The following is a 19,943-nucleotide window of genomic DNA, read 5'->3' as shown; positions in this document are numbered from 1 at the left end:
CGAAGTTAAGTATTCACCAAGGATTTTAGCGTCAACAACAGCTGCAATCTTAGTACTTCAGTGCCTTCTGCATACTAAAGACAATCATTTAGAAATTTGTGTCATTATTGTCTATTTCTGCAGTAAACAGCAAAAGTACCATGGTACTGTAGTATTCTGCAGTTACATATCCCCATAAGTTATATGTTATTTGCTGTAACATTGAGACTAATTTGAATAACTTCTTTATTTGTGGGTACATACACATGTACCTTTGCTCCATGTGGTGCTATTTTTTTGATTTCTTCTTTTTAAACAGAACAAAAGACATGTTGTCTGTTCCAAACAGCTCTTTATTTAAAAGATCATTAAATAAGATACCAAAATACAACAACAACTGCAGTATATGGGTTATACAACCACCCTAAGGATTTGGTAGTACACAAAAATAACCAACAGATTTCATTCATGCAAGAACTGTTAAGTAAACTATTTCTAAGACCTTTTCTATACCTGCTATAAAATAGGAAATCTTTTTTTTAATTTTTTTTTTAAGGAGGAGGATTGTTTTTTAACCACAGGGGTTATTCATTGAATCAACAAAATTGGGTTTTGCATCATAATAAAAGGCTTTGCAATATTAGATTCTAGGAAGTGTTGTCTTTAAATACATACAAAAACTGTGGGTTTGAAAAAAAATATTTGGAGGAATCACATGATTCATTCCATACAAAATGATTCCCAAGTCATATTGCTGTGTGACAACTTTCTTTAAGAAAATGATGCGCAATATAGCATATGCTAGTTGGTTTTTTTTTTCTTTTCTCTTTTTTTTTTTGTACGTATTAATTTTAGACCTTGAGTTAAATACTTACAGGGGGAAAAAAACCTTAAATTCTAAAACACTGGATTACAAAAATACGTTATTCAGCTTGGATTTTTAAATAATGAATCAGAAAAAGCTGCAATAATGATGTCAAGATTGTCTTTTAGGATGTTTCCAGTCTATTGTCAAGATCAGATTCACTGACGTACAAACCCAGAAGTTTTTCATTCAGATACTGTTAACACTTTGTTAAGCAGCATAGACTCTACATCTGGACAGAGGTCCTCAGGCTGCTGGCAGTCACTTATGAAAGCAATGCGTAGACTATCTGCGAAGCCCCTTATGTAGACATAAGAGAAACACATCCTGCGAAGATTCCTACAACTGAACTTCAAGACTAAAGTAGAAAATGGTTCCAAACTAATGCTGCACTGCAAATTTTGAGACAAAACAGACTGGTACTTGACCCACTGGGAGCTCAAACAAATGCTGTTCCTTCGTAATTCAAGTCCGGTTATGTATAGTCCCATCATTTCCTTCAGTATGAGGGGATGTGAGGAGTCTCCTGAGACAACATCTGTACGGTCTCATCTACTTGGAAAACGCAAGTCTTGGTTGGGCAACCAACAGCTCCTGAAGGCTTTATGTTTATTAAGAGCTGACACCCTCCAAAAGTTCCTGTGTGGCTCCCATGCCATTTCCCCGTATCGCCACCTCAGAGGAGTCATTCGGCCAGCCAAAGTTTGCCTGATAATGCGGTACCACAAAGCTCTCTCTAGACCACTGTCTGATTATTGGGTCTGTCAGATCCATACAAGTATCCTGGATCTGTCAGGTTTTAAAATCTGATCATCAACATTGTGCTTTTGTGTGTATCTCAATGTGACACCTGCTGGATTCAAGAGATTAGATGAGAATGTCAATTTGCAGTAGCAATGAATAAAGACAAACAAATATGTTTTAGCTCCTCATGCTGACAAAGCTTAAAAATGTGATTCAGATGCTCCCTGGCAGTCCAGGAAATAGAGGGAAATAAAAATAATTTGACATCTATTTATTACTTTATTTAGATGTCAGGGCTATTTATTTATTTATATATTTATGGTCTCACTCTCGCACGCATGCTCTCCCTCTGTCTTTATTTGCAGGTTTTTGCAGCCTCACTCACAACTTCTGAATGCTTGAATTTGGTAGAAATTAAAATCTCATTCCCCGGGTTCCTTGTGAAGATCAACCCCTCCCTCCACATTCTTTGCTTCCTGGACAGCAAGGTGGAAGTTCTGGCTCTATGGTTACGTTGTGGAAGTCAGTATATCTTACTTTGCAGTTTCTCTGCAACTCTTGTTTTATGACTGCCTTCAGTCAGTCCAGTATTTTGGATGTGGAGAACGTCAATGATCAGTTTGGAACCTTGGGGAATTTCAGAAGAACCTGCTCCTCTTTCTGCCCTCCTACACTCAAGTCTTATAGTGGTGGCTTGCATCTCCAATTTGACACTGCATAGTGCAAACTGATAACTAATCTTGGGGAAAAAGAATAAAGATCAAGACCAAAGTATCATGTCTCCATTGTGTGTTAGTTAAGAGTAGGGTATGAGGCACAGCCACAATCATACATTGCAAAATTAAATCTCTTTTAATCTGCAAACTCCACATTTCATCCACTCTGTTCACACCACAGCCATTAAACTCTTACCTAAAACATAGAACAAAGTTTAGTCTTAAAATAGAAAAGACAGAAAACAGCAAATTTTATAATATACCACAAGCAAGACTCAAGAAAGCTGAAGACTTATTTCATCACCACATTTAACCTCGAGAACAGTAACCATGGTTTTTTAATGTTTCTTTTAAAGAAAAACTAACAAATCTATGCTTCAGGGATGACAAAATTATTAATTTCTCTATATTTTACTTTTCTTGTATAGGACATTTGTAAGATTATGGATGATAACTGTTAAAAATATATAAAATCAAATTAAATCTCAGTTACATTTAATTCTACATTAGAAATAACTGAGAGGTTTCTGCAATTGCTCTGTATGACAATATCCAATATTTTAGGAGTATGAGAAATAATGAAGTATAAAGTTTCTGAATAATTGGTATGATTATTCATCTATGAACTTAGTAAAATGGAATATGTAGGAAAAAATGTGTTCCTTTGTGGAGACAGACAGCAAATATCTCAGTAATTGCCTTTATAAAACAAAATTGTTCATATCAAGAGGCAGTTCTTTAAGCCAAGGTAGCATTCTGAGTTAATGATCTTCAAAACAACATTTTTAAACTTGAGGCAATTACGGGGTGCAGAGAAAAGAAAAGGAAAAAAAATACCACCACTGTCTGAATTTACGAATCTTTACATACTGTGAGGAACTCCTCTGGCTTGAACTTTATTCAGCACCCCTTGCTGCTGCAAAGCAATGCACAGCTCGGGCCAAGGCAGGTACCCGAGGATCCCACTGAGCGAATGTGAGAGACAAATACGCATAAGCCTGCTTATTTTTTTGCTGCCATCATCCAAAAAGGAGGGCTGAAGAAAGGCTGTGATTCCACAGCAGCGAGGTCATCAGGAGGTAGCAACAGCTAGAAGTGAGAGGAGATTTCAGGATCCCCCAGACACCAAAATAGCCCTTAACAGCTCTGTATACCTGGCTTAATCATATGGTTTAATTGTGTTTTCTAACATCTTAATGCTGCTATGCTTGCTTTTTGCCAATGACCAATAAGCTGAAAGGCCAGCTTTGGCTTTTGTATCTTTACTGACCATGTTACAATTATGGATATTGTTTCCTCATCTAGTTAGGACTGTCTCTCAGTTCCTCTGACAGTTTCCTGAACGGCTCCGTCAGAGGCTAGGGAACAACTGAACAAGCTGCCTCTTGCCATACTTTAAGCTCTGCCTCCTTCAGTGGCACAGAGTAGCTGACCCTGTGTGGATTCGCAGCGTGCAGAAAGGAAATGGGTTATTTTAAGCCATTTTCAGTCAGTCCGTCTGGCTAATCTGTTAACTCTACACTGCAGGGAACAAGTACACAGTCACAGGGTAAATCCCACTTGAGTGTGGAGTACTAGATGAAGGTGGAACAGATAATCATCATCATTTGAGGTCCGCCACCATCACCGTGAATATCTAAATCACTTCCAAAATGAAACATGGAAGGGTGCTTTTGTTTTCAAAAATTTTAACATTCTCTATCAGATGACAACCACCTTATCCTTTTAGGGGATTACCTTACCCTACTGTTTTTTTTAACTCTTACACTCTTAAACTGAACACGAGAGAAAAATATCAGCGCAAGCTATTTCTTTTTGTCTTATTTTTCTGTGTTCCCCATGAAATAGTGATCTGAAGCTTCTTTTCTTTTTTCCTCATATATTGCTAGCAGTGAATTTTGGAACAAACTCTGTTCTGCCTTGCTATTTCAGACCAATGGGTAATTTAGAATTTAAAGTGTCCATAACTAGTCCATGACTAGGGAGCTTGTAGTTTTGTTAGGAAGAGGGATGTTTCTTAGCCACTTGAGAGCATACTGTGTCTCCAGTCTAATTCTATGACAGTTTCATAAAAAATAAAGGGTATGAATCTACTAGAACCTTACTTAAGCAAAGCCCTTAAGCACATTAAGCATTTAAAACATTGAGACCAAATGTGCTTAAGTGCTTTGCTGTATTCAAGTCATAACAATTATTACAGTAATTAGTGTATGCTCAGTTGTATCTTGTGAGTGCATGCATTTATTTGCTATTGAGTAAATAAACTGATTAACAACATTTGTAGTGAGAAAAGGAAATACAATTAGCTTTACTACAGTAAAAATACATTTTACTGTAAAAAAAACATCCTTCCCCATGTAACAAAATTGCTATAGCGGTTGGTATGGGTATGTTTTTTCTATGTATATCCCTGTGTATGTTTAATAATAATTGACCTGTGACAGGATTTAGAAATTCTCTGAGTGTTTTTCTTCAGGCAATTTGTTGGAACAGCATTGCTTTGAGGAAATAGCTCAAACATAAAACAGGTACATTTTCAAAAGCAACGTCTGTCCCATTTCTTGCCTCCTGATCTGAGCATCCAGGCTTCTGGATGCTCATCCATTCGTTGATCTTGGACTATCCCTCTATTTTGACTGTTGTTGTGACCCCCAGTTCTTTCAGAGTGTTTTCCTCCAGACTGGAACCCAGGATCATTGAGATCCTAAGTCTCATGTACACATCACAGACACAGAGCTGGAAAATCTGTAAATTTCAGGTGACACTCGATTCCTCATGGCCTGAAAACAATTTTTTCCATGCTGGGAGCTCCCCTCTCTGTCAGCTTCCAAGACTGTCTTTAACTCCTGAAACTGCCTGTTGTTATTACAAATTAGTAGAGGAAGGGAATGGGAATGCCTTTTAATTGTAAGTTTAAGGTGTTCTAATTTTAATTCCTCTTGCAAATATTTCTCCCAAGTTTCTCATATAACCAGATTAGTATTTTGACTTTAACAGTGACAGCACAGGAGCATGAATCAGCTTTTATTTTTTGTCTTTATTTTTTTTTCCTGAGCATTCGTAGATTAAGTAAACATTGCAAATTTTTTTACTGATTTAATAAACTGTTTTTCTTATTTAGTTGGTGATACACAAGACTCTGAAGCACATCTGGATTTGTTATCCCTAGCATACTCTGTTAAAATCTCCTTTAGGTATTGTTTTCTTAAATTATGACTTTTCAGTGGTAAGTTAGGAGTCAAGAACTTAAAACTCATTTACAAGCAGACCATTTAAAATACAAATTTTGAAATTGCCATTTAATAGCTAGCTGATAGTATTTGATTCCTTTCTTAGACCTAATCCCTAAGAAATTAAATTGTCCAATATATAAAATATCGTGGCATTTTTGACCAGTGTATTATACAAAAATTTGCAAGCATATATACGTTTGAGGTGTTGCAATAAGAAACTGTAAGATTCCCAGTATGGTTTGTGGACAATATCAATTTACTTGGTGTATGTCAGTGTGCTTTATAAAATAGGAAAACACTACAATATTGTTGGAAATATGTTGAAATCTCAGTTTTGTACAATACATCATGCTTAGAAACTAGATTTATTTGCAAATGTATTGGTCCAATTAATCTCAAGTAGGAAAAAATCACAATCAAGAAACAGCAATTGCAAAAAAGACACAGTTATCATCTTGATGATTTTCCATAATATGTTTTCACACAAGTATGATTTTAGATTTAAATAAGATAACCATAACGCACAGTTACCTATAAACTAAATATACATTGTTTTCTTCTGCTGCATCAGTAATATGAACTTCTCTTGAGTATGTATGGTCTTCTAGCTTTGTTCACATGTAGCTGTCGTTTCAGAATATAGGGATTTTTTCTTTTCATTATTTCCTTCTCTTGGCTTGAGTTATCTAGATCAAAAGCATCTTGCTGAAGTAACTGTAGGATGCAAGAAGAGACACAATGTTATCAGCTTTTTTTGGTAATGAAGATTATCAATTCCTAGCAGTTTTATAAAACTTTGTTTTAATATCTGCCACCAAGAAAAGTCTTTACCATAATAGTTGCAGCTTTAAAAAAAAAAAAAAGAAGAGGAAAGCCCAAAACTCAAGACATGAAACTAAGGTCAGGCTAAAGTTGAGATGAATCCTATGGAGGTGATATTTAAATTCCACTGAAATGAATTAGATCATTGGTTTTGACTAGAGAGAAAAGCTGGTATGTCCTTTCTGGTCTAAAACTCAAATTGACTGAAAACTTCCTAATGTTTGTCACTCTGTAATCACTCATTTAGGCTAAACACCTCCTAAAACACCCACTGCTTGCTGGTTTCAGCTTTTGAGCAATATTTTTATCTGCAACTTCCTACAGCTGAAAAATCAAAATGTGCAATAAACAAATAAGAAATTAAATAAAGCATAAGAAAGCCAAAATTTTGACAATCAAAACTTCTTATATAACTCTATTTAAACTTTTATTTGGAGTTTTTAAAGTGTTTTCTTCAGATGCATTCTTGCTTTATCTGTTAAGATTTCATCCATTCTCTCACCACATTCTTCCATGGTCAACTACAGTCCTACTGTCTGGCTGAAAGGCATTAAACTGAAAACATTTTTATACTCACCTCAGTATTTCCCTAAACAATCAAACTCTGTTACTCACTTAATTACTTAATAAATGAGTGCTCATCTAAATTCTATTAAAATGAATGGAAAGACTCTCATGGTTTCAACAGACTTTGGAGTCAATCCTGGATGAATAAGATCACAAGAACTTCTTTCATTACAGAAATGGTTTATTTCAAGCCTTCTTCAATCCTTCTCCCTCTGGCTCTATCCCTTCTTCTTTTATTGCACTTTATAAACCACTGCACTGCATAAGAATGTTCCTAAGATGAGAGAGGAATATTTTTTTCAGTTTCACATGCAGTACTGTTAGGAGTGATGCTCCCCAGCCACCACATGAGATGATGATGAAACAGCAAAGTAAGGAACTGTGATTAAGTCATATGGGCTATTGCATATAGTCAGCTCTGTGGTAGCTCCTTTTCAGCAATTCATGTACTGATGAAAAGAGTCCTTAGAAAACTCTGGTTGTCAAAGATGTTGCAGTCTTTTGTATGGACCATCCCAGCTAATATGAAGATTGAGAATAAGCCTGTAAATACAGAGCTGTGATTAAGCAAACAAAAGAGGATCAAGATTCAGCCAGACTGTCCATGAACCTGCGACAGCGGAAGAAATTGATTTCACTGAAAAGTGGGTAGTGACACTGAGGTATCTTTTTTCGCTACACAAAGCAGCTTTTAATGTAATATATAACAATGCAAGCAGACTGTGCTCAGTGTACTTCTGTGTGATCATTGCACTAAGATAAATATAACAAATGGACTATAAACAATCATTATTTAAGAACGTCAATCCTCATACAATCACAATGTCAACTTACAGGGCCCTCTTTAGGTGTGGGGAAGTGAAAAACAGGAGTTCCCTTTCTATTGGTTTCCTAGCAATGGTAAGAAGCCCAGAGTACCTGGTAAAATTACATGGACACATGGGCATGTGTCCCTGCATTTTGAATCCAGTTTGCCTTAGGGCCTTAAAAGGGTTTTCAGAAACACTGCCTACATTTACTTATGCCTCAATACATCTGCAGTAACTTCATGTCTGCTAAGCAGATATTAATTTCATGTTCTGGCATAGACCTCACTTTTATGTGTTTGTTTGGTTCCTTGGAATGGCTACAAAGACTGGAGAAAGTATGTAGTTAAGAATAGTTCTCATTTATCCATGGGTTGTTATAAAACACAGACACTCACTCATCAGGAACTACATTAATTCATAACTTTTTCAATAAGAGGCATATTAGAGGTATTAGAGAATATAAAAAAGGGAAGGAAAGCTCAGACAAAGTGACGGGGGTTACACGGATATGGATTTTAAAACATCAGTACAAACCGAGCCTGAAAACTTAAACGCAGTTGAAACATGCGTTTGTGGCAGTTTGTTTACCTCCCAGTGCTGAAAGGCTCTACTGTGGCAAACTTTTTGGAGTTGATATACTGTCAGCATTGCTTCCAAGCTGAAGCCATCCAGAGCAGCAGGAAACTGTCTTCCTGAAACAAGTTCCTCTTCATCCACCTCTACTGTTTCCCCCACTTGGTTGTTTATGTTGTTGACAAGATTGCAGACATTTAGCAGGGTCACTTTCCAGTAAGGAAGTTTTGCTCTGGTAATCTGAAAATACAAATACCCACCATTTAACACAATTTTTGGGTTTTTTTTTTTTTTTTTAAGCAATGATGTGTGGCACTCAAACATTTTGTTAGGAATAAGTTTATATGCTTGAACTACTTTTCATCTGCTCAACTTTTAGACAATAATTAGAGAGTGCTGAAATTAGGACAACTCATTTATTAAACACACCAAGTCTGCTTCCCCACAGCCTTACCCCCCAGGTAGATATACACGATGAAAAACTAAACTCCTACCAAACCAGAATGGTAGCATTTCATAGTCATTCTGCACAGGTGCAAACAAAAACACAGATGGAAATTAATATAATATAAATTCACAGGTGTAAATCAGGACAATGAGTCAAACCCACTGGATAAATTCCCAGTACTGGAATCCACGGTGGATGCCTGTGGTTAGCTAGACGCTCCTCCTCAGTTCAGAACAAATACCAGTCATTTCAAAATTCCCTGAGAAAAGGAACGGAGTCCCTGCTTCAAGGCAAGCTGTCTGATGAGGCTGGGTCTGAAGTTATGGAATCTGTAAGCCCCAGGACTTTTGGATGCTGGAGAGCCATGAGCCTGGGAGATGTGAATCAAAGGTCTGCGGGCTTAGCTGAAGATGGATCAAAGATGAAACAGAGCTGTGCAAACAATGTAATCCTGATTTGGTAACTGGACTGAAAACCTCAGACCAACTGTATTTAGTTGGTACATAATGGACGTGTTCAGAGATGTTACAGAAAGACAGAAATAGAGAAACTTCACCATAGTTTGTCTCAAAAGTTGCTTGCTCCAGTATCTTGCATGATTTAGGAGCTATTTAACTTTTAAACCCTTTTTAAAAATGTTGAGAAAAAATAATTGTACTTTTCTACTAGTACTGTTCTTCCCAAGCAGTTGCGGCAGTAGTCTTCTTTAGTTTTGATTATCAATTGAAAAATATAAGTGAAAAACCTAATTCCTACCTCATTCACTGCTTTTCATGTCTTTGCTGCTTTCTTGGTTCTCCCACTATAAATCATTCCTTTCAAACTGTATTCCTTTTAGTGGTGAGTATAGAAATTAATTTCCTTAAACTAAAACTGGTGACACAGCAATCTCCAATCAAAAGGCAAAGAGCAAATTCCTGCTTATTACTGGCAAGGGCTTCCTTGCTGTGCATATTAGGATTACAGTTTACTTATGAACTGAAATGTAGTTGCTTCTTTTCCTGGATGTACAAAGTTAAATATAGGTATTACATTAACCCAGACATTGCCTTTTACATACTGACAGCATTAATTAAGAGCGTGGATGCAGGGCTTACTTAGCTGAACATTAGGTAATCATATAATCTGTTATTTCTTTAAACCACCTTCCTAACAAAGGGGCGTTGTATGCAAGATTTATGTGTATTCACCACACTTTACTATTTTTTGAGGGAAAAGAATGAAAATGGAGAGGAGTGGGGGAAGAAAGAAGAAGAGCTGGCATCACTATTAGCATTAGTTAAAAAAAAATTCCTTTTTGGCCATAATCATTACTCCAATATACATCTGATATATGCATGCCTTTCAAAATGAGAATAATTTAGTCCTTTAATAAAACCACTATGTATTCTCAGATTCCTGACAGAGCTCAGGGAAACAAGCAAACAAAAAGAGTATGTTGCTTTGAGGCTAAGAAGAAAACAAATCTCAAATCTTATTCAGAAGCTTGAAATTGATTCTGCATTGTTTACTTTGAGCTCATCTGTTGTCCCACCTAGGTGCCCTAATTAGTCTATCGAATTATTTGAAAAGACGTGACGGGTCCAAACCAAAAACTAATCTTTTTGCAGAATCTCTAATTTAATTAACAGAAGTTAAACTAGCTAAAAGAGCAAGTGTCCACTGCAATTTCAAAATCTGTGGTCTGTTTTAAAAGAATCTCTGAAATATAAAAATATGGAGCGTTCCATGACAATTTAGGAGGCTTTTCCAGTGCAATTCTCTCTCCAACATACAGGAAAGAAATGTGAGCTTGCACTACAATAGCTAAATTTCAATGAAGAAAAAAATCTAGGGGCAGTGTTAAGGGAGCAAGTGAGAGTTCTGAGTTAAAAAAAAAAAAAAATATTCCAGTGGATGAGAAGAGGAAAGAATAGGAAAGAATAGGGAAATTTGTTATGCCTTCTTGCGCAATTTATAGAATATTTTTGATCTAAAATTACTACTTTAGGTTAGCCTGATGCATGTCTATGTTTAAAGGAACTTTCCTCTGCATATTGGTAAAAGACTTAAATAGCAGACCTCATTAGGTGGAATTGGTCTTAGCTGCTACTTACGAGGTTAGGGGAAAAAAATTTGCAGTGCTGTTTGCAAGCATACTGGGTTTGTTAAGGGAGTCTAATTCTCATTAATACCACACATATATCACCAGAAAGTATTTTTACCCTGATACACCTGCTTCTGACTGCTGCCAGCTCACAGAATGAGACTATAAAACATGGAGAACTCCAGTCAAGAGTGAACAATTTTTAACTGCACTTGGAACTCTCCAGGTCATTGCCAGTCACTGAACATGAAGCATTGCGATCAGACAACTTTGTTTTATAGGTTATGGGAAATCCTTGAGGTGGTTATCCTAAAGGAATATGTGAAAATACAGTTTAAGATGACCATAACCTAAATGTTCAAGTGCATTTCCAATGTGTGACATATTTTCCACATGCTTTGGAAAACACCTACACAAGATATCAAGAAACAGATATCTGCCAAGATGGAACTAGGTTTTTTTAAGATTAACTTGAAAAATACCTGGGAGTGATCTGAAGGAACAAAAGAAACTGCAATATGAATCAGAAATTAAAAATTATGAATGCTGAGGTGAAGATGATGTATGCATTTCCATTGTTGAACATGCTTCTGAAATAAGACTCAGATATATGGTTTCCCACACCTCATATATCTTGAAAGAGAATTTTACATCTTCTAAGAAACTGAAATGAGCTTGAGAATACTTCCTTCTTTGACAATAGGCTTGTCCTATGAAAGTTTAAAGAGAATCACAAATTATAACTTATAGGATATCTTTTTCTTCCCCTTTCTGGTTGAATGATACCCCTGATAGTTTGTTTAAGATACTTCTTATGTACTTCACAACTGCTTTTTTTTTTTTTTTTTTTTTTCAGAAAATGAAAGTTCAGTTCTCTGCTTTTTATATTCTTGTCTTTATCTAGTGAAAGCAGATGAAAAACAAATTCATAACCAAGTAAAACCCAAGGAAATGTTGGATCTCTGTGGTTCCTTTCTGGTGTAGTAGTTGAATTTTGTTCAGAATGTAACCGTAGAAATAATAAAAATACTCTCTGTCTTTAGGCACATATGGTATTGAGTTCTGTTACAGCAGAAGTTCTTCCGTGGTGTATACTAATGCCTGTAAATGTAATGAATTTTTATGTGAGGACTGCGTCAGGCAGTCAGTAACTCCTAGGCAGCTGTAATCTCGTCTGCCTCTGACAAAAAGGCCAAACTGTTTGGGCACGTACAGTCAGCAAGAGGCATCCTAGGACTATAAGAAGCTCAGAAGGTCCAAGATTTCAGAAAATGAATGTGGGGGAGTACATTCTAGTGATGATAAATTCTTCAAGAAAACACATTTTTCTTCTTTGGTTTTTTTTTGGGTTTTTGTTTTTTTTTTTTTGCCTTTAACTAACATAATCTCAGTCTTGTTTGAGTTCAGGACATTCTTCATGCACGTGGTGGTTTCAGGTAAGCATTTAGGCATCTGGGAATAGAGCTGTCTATTTGATACAGAAGAGAGACAGCAGATATCTGTCCACACATTTGGGACACTTCAGGTTGTGTTGTCTTACCAGGTCTTCCAAATGGCTTTTTTGGATTTTATCTTAGAGGAAAGACAGATAAAGCATTTTAGGGATTTGTTTGACCCCTGTGTCTTCTTTGAGATGTAATAGCAGGGTAGGGTGATAAACTATTAGAAGTTGAAGACAGGTCGTAATAAGCACGGACATACTTCTTTAAAGATGGAGAGTGATTCAGCATATAGATGACTTTAAAGAGCAGTTTGAAAAGGGCCCATAGGCACTGGACAGCACTCTGTGAAGTCAAAGGCATATGGTAACTCTTTCCGTAATATTGGATAGACTACTGAAGGTTACAAAAGGTGTGTGCTTAAACCCTAGCTGTAGTCTTGATACTTTACTTCACAAATGCCTACTTAGGAAGATTTTTTCTGTCAAGTACTAGAACCACAAGTGATAATCCACTTACTTTCCTGCATTTTTAGATCTGAGCTTCCATAAGCAATTTTTTTTCTTTTTTTCCCCCCATCTAAATGCTATTTAAATCGTCTGGATTTCGCTTGCTGCTTTTTACCAAGTCAGTGTCAAAGACAGATAATGCAACTTAACAGTAATTGCCCTCAACTGGAACCAGATCTCAGGCACAATACAAGACAGTTATTACACATACCATCCTCAAATTTGTCTCTCACACCAGAACCACACTTTTGCTCTAATGAGGGTTAAAAGCTAGCAGAGGACAATAGAAAAAAAATAAAAGAATTTGTCATTTCAGTAATGAATGGAATAGTGGCAAGCCTGTTGTAGAAGCATTTATGCACACATTTTAGTGGTTCCACCATGCCTTACTTTGATGTCAAGAGACAATATATACTGGACTAATAAATTTTAGGTGGTGATTTAAGGCAGTATAATGCAGAATTAAAACAACGTCTCCACCATGCATCTACTGCTTCTGTCAACTTCAAGCGTCATTTGGCTGCTGGTATATACCATAAGGGAATTGAATAGCAAGCTACATGATGTAAAACAACATATAAGAGTATTATGGCAGACATCATTACATTATCAACTGTCGCATTTTTGTGCATTTTTAGTTACGTGAGATTGTGCTCTGTGCTGAGAGAGATGAAAAGATGGAAGTGGAAGGTAGGTTCACAATTCCACTAAAGTCAGCAGGAGAAATACCAGTAGCTGCAGGGTTTCCTCCCAGGGCATACTATGTTTTGGCACACAGAGAAAGAACTATTTTTGTCGGCCTCCTACATTTAAATTTGTCTCAGGAAAAGAATTTCTATTAAATCTTTCTGTACCTTAGAGAAGCAAGTGGCAAACAGGTTTATTTGGCATCTAAGGTTAATTACCATGCCAGTAAAGAACATGGGAACCTAAGAACTGCCAGACCAGATCAAAACAATGTATTTTCTGGCCTCATTTCTTATTCTAGTTTATTCAAAGGATCCTGTGAAAAAGTTCGCATGTAAGCAAATACAGTAAATGCAGAAGTCTTCCAGGCAGGTTTTGTCCTTAACCTTCAACTAGTCATTGGCTTATGAAATTCTTTTTGGAGGGAAATTTTTCATTTCTCATTTTATTTTCCGTTGAATTTAAGTACCACTTGAACTTCATTAGAATAATGAATTAAAACATTCGACCTTAAGCCCATGGCACTTGTTTCAGGGTTTGTTCTTAAATATGTTGTTGAAGAAATATTAGACATGTATATTTCTTAGACTATTTGTGGAAAATAACAGTACTGAGAAAGTGTTTGTCTATCAGCCTGTACAATACATATGTGCAACACTTGCTGCCTCACCTTGTCAATACGAGGTTGGAGCTGAATTTTTGTCTGTTTGCATTAAATAACATGTACATCGCTCACAGTCTGGCAACTTGTCAAGGAAATGTCATTTATCAAATTAATATTTTCACAGTCGTGTCCCCATGTTCCTGTACTAACACTATGATTAAATTCCTAAGCCAAAATCGGCATATGTATTAACAGTTTTTGCTTTATGACTGCCTCAATTTTATATGCATATAGGAAAAGTTCTGCATAAAAATAGCACTTAGAGATTCAACTCAAGGTTAATTTAGCTTTCATCAGGCATAATCCTGCTGGAAACACATTTCCTGATATAAATTTACATCTCTGCACATAACACAGTTTTGACAGTTTAATGGAAGTACCAGTGTCACGAGTGAGGAGCACTTTTAGTGTGTCACATCAACACCTTTAAATTTCCTTTGAACTGAAGAAAATCTCGCACCAAAGTAATGTCTAGCACTGAACTTTTTGGTCTTGACCATAGGTTATTACTTTGTGCAGAGACTTCTGGGTTTGTAATGAGAATTCATTTGCTCCCTACCCGTCAGCTAAAGAGGAAAAATAATTACCTTTGATGTGTACATATTGGTCAATAAATCTGCTTCTAACGCTTTCATTTCCTCTTCTGAATCTGAGAATAAACCAGAAACACATGTTTATTATTTCATCATAAATCATGGACAGTTCAATTCAGCATACAGAATTTAGATATATCAATGAATTTTGAAAAACAAAAAAACAAACAAGCCAAACAAACAACTGTGATAAAAACAAAGCAAAATGATCTAGAGGGACTGTGAGGAGTCTTCAGGTAACAGCAACGTTACGCTATAATGGACACTCACTACCTTTTTAAAGCATGATCAAGCTTATTGAAGTGAATGAAATGATTCATTAATCTCAGTTCACTGGTAGACAGGCCCACTAATCTGCAGTCCTTTCAGTAAACAAAACTGCTGCAATATTCCTCGTTCAAAAACAGGATGATTTTCATAATCACTATTTGTCACCTCTGCTTACTTTGGAAGAAGATTTTTGACATTTCTTTTCAAAGAATATTTATTTAAGTATCAGCTAAATATGCAGGTGTATGGCAGTTATGATTACTTGACAAGATTTAGTCTTGATTATTATTGGTTAAATTTAGAACATTTTTACTCATATGAGGGAAATGAGCTTGGCCAGTTTGTGATACAAGCTCTTGACAATGTATATATCAAAATAAAGTATTTTCACTGAAAGTTTTAGGATTTTCTTTACTAATTTAATTGACTTTTGATAGCTCAGCAGACTTGCAAGATTTGGTGAATAGGGTAAAAAAATGCAGTAGAAAGAGAAAACAGCCATAAACTTTTCTGCTTTGTGCTGTACAGAATCACAAGGAAAACCTGGTGCCTTGGAAATGTAGCAGCAATCGCAGCTCGAAGACAAGATATATACAGAAATCAGTTAAGTCTTCAAGCAGAACAGAATTCCACATGGCTTTTAGCTTTCATGGAATACCAGCAATCCAAAGCCAAACAATATGCTTACTTATATTTAAAACCAAACTAAAACAAAATCTATTCCATATTCATATAAGTCATATTTCACTTTCATTCCAGTGATCGATGCTGTTGGCATGCAACACCCTACCACAAAATCTATGGATAGATTCTGCCTATGCCTTCATTTCAGGGACCATCACCAGGTTGTGTCACTACCTTTCCCAGAACACAAGACTGTAAGGAAGCTTTAATACAGATATTTTCTAATCTGACATAGATTTCTGCTAGCACAGGAAGGCAACCATTATAATGCTCTTAAAAATCTATCACGTTCAATCTTAATAACAAGATCCCACCACCACTGTGTTTTTTCTCTGGGAAATTCTTCCAAACTATCATTGGTTATTCACCTTCTTCTAATTTCAAGCCTAATTTATTTCTAATTACAAATTTGTTAATCATTTGTGTATAGCTTCCTTCACTATAAATTATACCTTTCTATTTGTAGTGTTTACCCAAATCATGTATTTTTTGAGAGCAATCATGGCCCTTCCCAGCTTAGATCTTTAGAGTGTGCTTACACGGTGATTAGCAAACAAATGCAAGATCACTGTGTCTTTCGGACATAAACCATTCCCCTGGAAATCCCATAAATACTTAACTGAAAGGCTGTGCCCAGAGCTATTAGACTCTCATCTGTTCTCCTGTCTTGTAATAGCCTCGTACTCCGCAACTCAGGAGAGTGGCCTTCCTCTGTGCCTGACGTGATCTCAAGACAGCACAGTACAGTACAGTTCGGATCAGAAGCCCCAGTACTTAACTACCCTAATGCCTACCATTAGCTACAGGAGGTAGCTCTCTTGCACATTTTTTTTATTTTGTTTGTCTTCCATGGCTGAAAAACTTTAGTATCTCACAAAAAAAAAAAATGAGGTCAGATAATATGACCAAGTCTTTCATTTCCTCAGACATTTCCAACAGCTGTGCTTCTGTTAAAAGGAGCTTTTAATAGGAACTTCTGTTATTTACTAAGCTATTGCATTTTGTACTGCTGGACTGCTTCTCATTTCTAGTTTTCAGGTCATCAAAAACTTCTTCTGTGTGTTATGCAAATCTTCTTCTGTAGTGATGCTCCTGTTCACTTTTGCATTACCAGCACACTACATTCATTTATTTTTACTTCTTGCATTAAAGTTGTTATTGAAAATATTAAGTAAGACTGGTTTGTAAATCAGTATTACAGCAAGTCACTAGCAACTAATCTCCAACCTAATGCCTTTCAGCCCTTTCAGCACTACTGGTTGTCAGCGTTATCTAATCTCTTAACCGTTTACCATTAGCCAAAGTTCTGCTGGCAGCACAAGATCACCTCAGCTGAATTTCCACTAACGATAGCAGCAGCTCCCATGAATGTGTGAGCGGCACACGTGTGACAGCATCATGATTCATGGTGTCCTGGGTCATAGCAGCTGAGGACAATGAAAGGACTTGTGTCTGGTTAGCACCTGTTTGTTATACTCTATAGAGGATGGAAGATAGCTTCCACACCATGGAGGTTGGAAGATAGCTGCAGATGTGGAAGATAGGTAGGTATTACGAAATATTTTGACTGAGAAAAGAAATCTGAAGGCCATTATTTAGACGGCTCATCAAGATTCCTCAGGTGAAGACTAAAGCAAGGCTTCGAGGAGAAGGGAGCACATCCAGGTAATTGAGGAGTGAAAGAGACAGATGAGGAGTAAAAGCATAAAAAGTGCAGGTTCTCAGAGAGCAATGTGTAAAAAGCCTGCTTACACATTATTGTTCAAATCAGAGGGAAATTCACACAGCTTTATGTCCTCTTGATTCCCTTGTTATTGACAAGAAATACAGCTCCTATTCATATATTCACATTCTACAGGCATGGCTACATTCTACAAGCACACACTTCCCCTGAGAGCAAACACTTTCAAAAGAAAATTAAAATCAATTATCATTTTCTTTATAACATAACTGTCCATATTAGTTAAAACTGATTTAGCCCCTCCACAAAATGCTTTTCCATAGCATTTCTCATATAAATATAATTTCAAATTTTCAAGCAAATAAACCATCATGTCAGTTATACATACAATCTTGCTTCTTGTTTTTTTATGAGCCTATTTTAATTTCCACTGAAATTTTTTACTTTAGTGGGCTTTCATTCAGACTCCACAAACAGTTGAATTTTAAACTGCCTCACTGAAAATACCAGTCAAGTATTTGTTTAAAAAGCTTCAAATATATGGGGATAAAACAACAAGTATTAAGCCCTGTCATTACAATCACCAGTTCTCTGTAATATACAGAAAGATTATGCTTAAACTGTGATAAAATGTAGGCATTACTTGTGTTACGTTTTTCTTCTGCGGAGGAATACAATTTGGAAGCTTTCATCTAAAAGTGAGAATTAGGAAATCTGAGTCCTCCTGAATACTGAAGATGAAAAATTAAGCTACTTGTAAATTTACTCTTTAAATTTTGTGGAGTTAAAGTAATTTGCGAGTTAGTTAAGATTGGATTTTGAAGACTATTCTGCTTCATGTCTGTGAGTGTACACCTGTTTAACCGCCACCATACCTATCTTTGCAGAAACTTAGGGCATAAATGACACACATTTAGCTGTGTCATTTTCCAAAGGAGCAGAGAATGCATATTAATGTATGGTCCTCCTTTTTTAGGTTTCTAAAGAAATTGCGCTTAGAGTCGAAATGCGCTTACATTAACCTTCCTATTGTGTGATCTGCACCTGATTCAGCATTTTTTGTCATAATTTCAGACCAGTTGCTGGCAATTTTTTCCCCAGGATACTAAAATCGTATTTCTGTCACTAAAAAGTGACCGAAGTGCATATATATTCATGTTGATTTGGATTATGGCAGCTAGTCGCGAGAGCTGCAGAAATTGTAATCTCTATGATAGTCTGGCAATACACGGCACTCAATAAATCACAAATGAGGCAGCATAATCAAGCAGATGGTCTACACTGGTGTATATTTGTAATGCCTAGCCTGTGCTACCTGCCGTGGTACGGATGCTGTGGGGAGGGACGGTTTATATGAAGGGAGAAAGTTACGGGAGCAACATAAAAAATGATGCTGGGCAGATCCCGTTATCAGGGCCAGCTCCTTGGCGCCTATTGGGTGGAACCGCGGTAGCCCGAGGCGACTTCGGTCCCTCTGACGGCTCCGGGAGCGGCTCGGTGCCGACCCGTCAGAGACACGTCGGGGGACGGTGACGAGCGCCCAGCCCGCGGTGCGGGACGGTGCGGGGCGGTGGTGGGGGGCGGGGGGGGGGGGGCTTACCTGAGCAGAGGCTGCAGGAGGCCAAGGCCAGCAGCACCACGCACACCAGCTGGGCTCTCATCCTCGTGTCGCGCCGCCCGCTTAGAAAGTAAAGTCCATAAATCCTGGGGAGAGACGGAGAGAGAGAGAGAGAGAGACAGACAGACAGAGTCCCGCCGCTCCGCGCCGCTCCGCGCCTCTCCGCGCCTTCAGCACACGCGCTGGCGGGCGGCTGCCGGCACCAGACGGGGGACCTGGACCCTTCCCCAACTATATAAGCCGCGGGGTGATGTCACGGCGGTGCCGCCATCGCCTCCTGATGAAGCTCCCTCCCTCCTCCCCCTCCATCCTCCCACTCCATCCTCCCCCTCCATCCTCTTCCCCCCCTCCCCCCCCGCCCCGCATTCCCCCCCCCCCTCCGGCGCTGACGCCACTGGCCGCCTGACGCACGCGGAGCCCCGCGGGGCGCGCAGCGAACCCCCGCACCCACCGCCGCGGGCTTTTCCCGGGACGATTTGGAAAGCCCCCCCAATAATAATATGGGGTTTTTAAAATTATTTTAAAAGAAAAGAAGAAGAAGGAAAAAAAAAAAAGTTGCGGCTGTTGCTCGGACCGCTGGCGCGTAGCGCCGCGGTCCTCGTGCGGTGCCGTCTGATGCGCTTTGTCTGTCACCTCTTTTAGCTTTCCCCACGGCGAGGGGAAAAAAAAAAAAAAACTAACAAAAAAAACCCAAACAGGGAGAGAACCACACACCGGTCGCGGGCGGGGGTGTGACACCAGGCAGGGTGTCAAACCGGGGATGGGCAGGGGGTGCGTGACATCGGGCATGGGCAGGGGTATAACCCTGGGCATGGGCAGGGGGTGCGTGACATCGGGCATGGGCAGGGGTATAACCCTGGGCATGGGCAGGGGGTGTGTGACATCGGGCATGGGCAGCAGAGGGAAGGAAAAAAAAAAAAAAAAAAAGGAATGTGTGAAAGAGAGCGCGATGGAGA

General features: G+C 38.0%; 1 protein-coding gene across 1 annotated transcript; it reads right to left on the bottom strand.

Annotated features, from left to right (window-relative positions):
• Positions 1-311: 311 nt before the first annotated feature.
• Positions 312-19,330, bottom strand: NTS (neurotensin). The gene is made up of 4 exons (XM_074574519.1): positions 18,970-19,330; positions 14,729-14,790; positions 8,324-8,548; positions 312-6,251 (listed from the first exon to the last, which is right to left on the bottom strand). Exons 1-4 carry the CDS (start codon positions 19,028-19,030, stop codon positions 6,105-6,107), a joined length of 495 nt encoding a protein of 164 aa, XP_074430620.1. The 5' UTR covers positions 19,031-19,330; the 3' UTR covers positions 312-6,104.
• Between the last annotated feature and the right edge of the window lie 613 nt (positions 19,331-19,943).

Source organism: Larus michahellis, chromosome 1 (assembly GCF_964199755.1).
Source record: "Larus michahellis chromosome 1, bLarMic1.1, whole genome shotgun sequence".
Classification (NCBI taxonomy): domain Eukaryota; kingdom Metazoa; phylum Chordata; class Aves; order Charadriiformes; family Laridae; genus Larus; species Larus michahellis.
Note: the sequence above shows the minus strand (reverse complement) of the source record. Positions and strands in the feature narration are given on the sequence as shown.

Bases quoted from the DNA above. Each gene is read 5' to 3' on its own strand.
- NTS (XM_074574519.1), bottom strand. From the start codon at position 19,030: ATGAGAGCCCAGCTGGTGTGCGTGGTGCTGCTGGCCTTGGCCTCCTGC. The intron at 8,549-14,728 runs GTAATTATTTTT...TTGTATTTTCAG, and splicing joins CCAATATGTACACATCAAAG to ATTACCAGAGCAAAACTTCC. The intron at 6,252-8,323 runs GTAAACAAACTG...TGCATCCTACAG, and splicing joins GAGCCTTTCAGCACTGGGAG to TTACTTCAGCAAGATGCTTT.